This window comes from Chiloscyllium plagiosum, unplaced genomic scaffold, assembly GCF_004010195.1.
Source record: "Chiloscyllium plagiosum isolate BGI_BamShark_2017 unplaced genomic scaffold, ASM401019v2 scaf_6725, whole genome shotgun sequence".
In the NCBI taxonomy this organism is placed as follows: domain Eukaryota; kingdom Metazoa; phylum Chordata; class Chondrichthyes; order Orectolobiformes; family Hemiscylliidae; genus Chiloscyllium; species Chiloscyllium plagiosum.
Window position 1 is genome coordinate 32,542 of NW_025215006.1, and position 1,852 is coordinate 34,393.

At 43.0% G+C, this 1,852-nt stretch overlaps 1 protein-coding gene across 1 annotated transcript in view; it reads left to right on the plus strand.

The window, feature by feature from the left end:
* Nucleotides 1-1,852, plus strand: part of LOC122548109 (UDP-glucuronosyltransferase 3A1-like) — a 29,165-nt gene that overhangs the window by 7,627 nt on the left and 19,686 nt on the right. The window contains exon 3 of the mRNA XM_043686668.1: nt 558-678. Coding sequence (XP_043542603.1) covers nt 558-678 — 121 coding nt within the window. The remainder of the gene's footprint in view (nt 1-557; nt 679-1,852) is intronic.

The window sequence follows — 1,852 nt, forward strand, 5'->3', positions numbered from 1 at the left end:
TCAGCCCCCTTTCCCCCCGCTGCTCATTGCTGATGAAGAGCTTATGCTCGAAATGTTGACTGTCCTGCTCCTCGGATGCTGCATGACCTGCTGTGCCCTATCCCTGCAACCCTGCATTCTCTATAGCTGACCCACACATCCCTGGACACTGTGGGATGATTTAGTTTGCCAGTCCACCCTAAACCCTATGGGTAACTTAGCATGGCCCAGCCACCCTAACCTGCACATCTTTGGACTGGTGGAGGATACCGGAGCACCTGGAGGAAAGCCCCACAGATACAGGGAGAAGGTGAGATTGATGCTGTGAGGCAAGAGTGCTATCCACTGAGCCACCATGCTGCTCCTTTATGTCCTTACAATGTTATGTTGCGTGGTATCTCATACTCTTCCCCCAAAGACATCCATTCAAGGTAACCTCATCTTCCTCAGCCAGATGATGTGTTGCAGAATGCTCTTAAACCTCAAGTATTTGCAGGTGGATGCACCAGGCACTTGGGGAGTGTCTCTCACTGGATTCCAGCGGTAACAAGTAAATGGCAGGGTTTTCATTGTAACAGGTATCAACTACACAATCAGAAGCAACAGTTACCGAGTTACCTCCTGGTCAGGAAATGAGGAATACATTTCCAGCTTCAACAATTGGTTCCTGGAACAGCAGAAACTCTTCTTTGAGGGGAAGTATGGCTGTTTTTGTAATTTATACATAAAAACTGCTAATCTGTGTAATATACAGAGGGACTGCTATTCTATATACGATACAGAGGGACTGCTATTCCCGATAATACACACAGGGACTGCTATTCTCTATAATACACACAGGGACTGCTATTCTCTATAATAAGCACAGGGACTGCTATTCCCGATAATACACACAGGGACTGCTGTTCTCTATAATACACACAGGGACTGCTATTCTCTATAATAAGCACAGGGACTGCTATTCTATATAATATACACAGGGACTGCTGTTCTTGAAAATATACACAGGGACTGCTATTCTCTATAATACACACAGGGACTGGTATTCTCGATAATATACACAGGGACTGCTATTCTCTATAATACACACAGGGACTGCTATTCTCTATGATACACACAGGGACTGCTGTTCTCTATAATACACATAGGGGCTGCTATTCTCTATAATATACACAGGGACTGCTATTCTCTATAATACACACAGGGACTGGTATTCTCTCTGAGATGCACAGAGACTGCAATTCTCTATAATATACACAAGAACCACTATTCTCTATAATACACACAGGGACTGCTATTCTCTATAATACACAGAGGGACTGCTATTCTCTATAATATACACAGGGACTGTTATTCTCTATAATATACACAGGGACAGGTATTCTCTCTAATATACACAGGGACAGGTATTCCCTATAATATACGCAGGGACTGCTGTTCTCTATAATGTACGCAGGGACTGCCATTCTCTATGATATACACAGGGACTGTTATTCTCTATAATATGCACAGGGACTGCTATTCTCTATAATACACACAGGGACTGCTATTCTCCGTAATACACACAGGGACTGCTATTCTCAGTAATGCACACAGGGACTGCTATTCTCTATAATACACAGAGGGACTGAGGGACTGCCATTCTCTATGATATACACAGGGACGGCTATTCTCTATAATATACACAGGGACTGCCATTCTCTATGATATACACAGGGACGGCTATTCTCTATAATATACACAGGGATTGCTATTCTCTATAATATACACAGGGATTGCTATTCTCTATAATATACAGAGGGACTGCTATTCTCTATAATATACACAGGGACTGCTATTCTCTATAATACACACAGGGACTGCTATTCTCTAT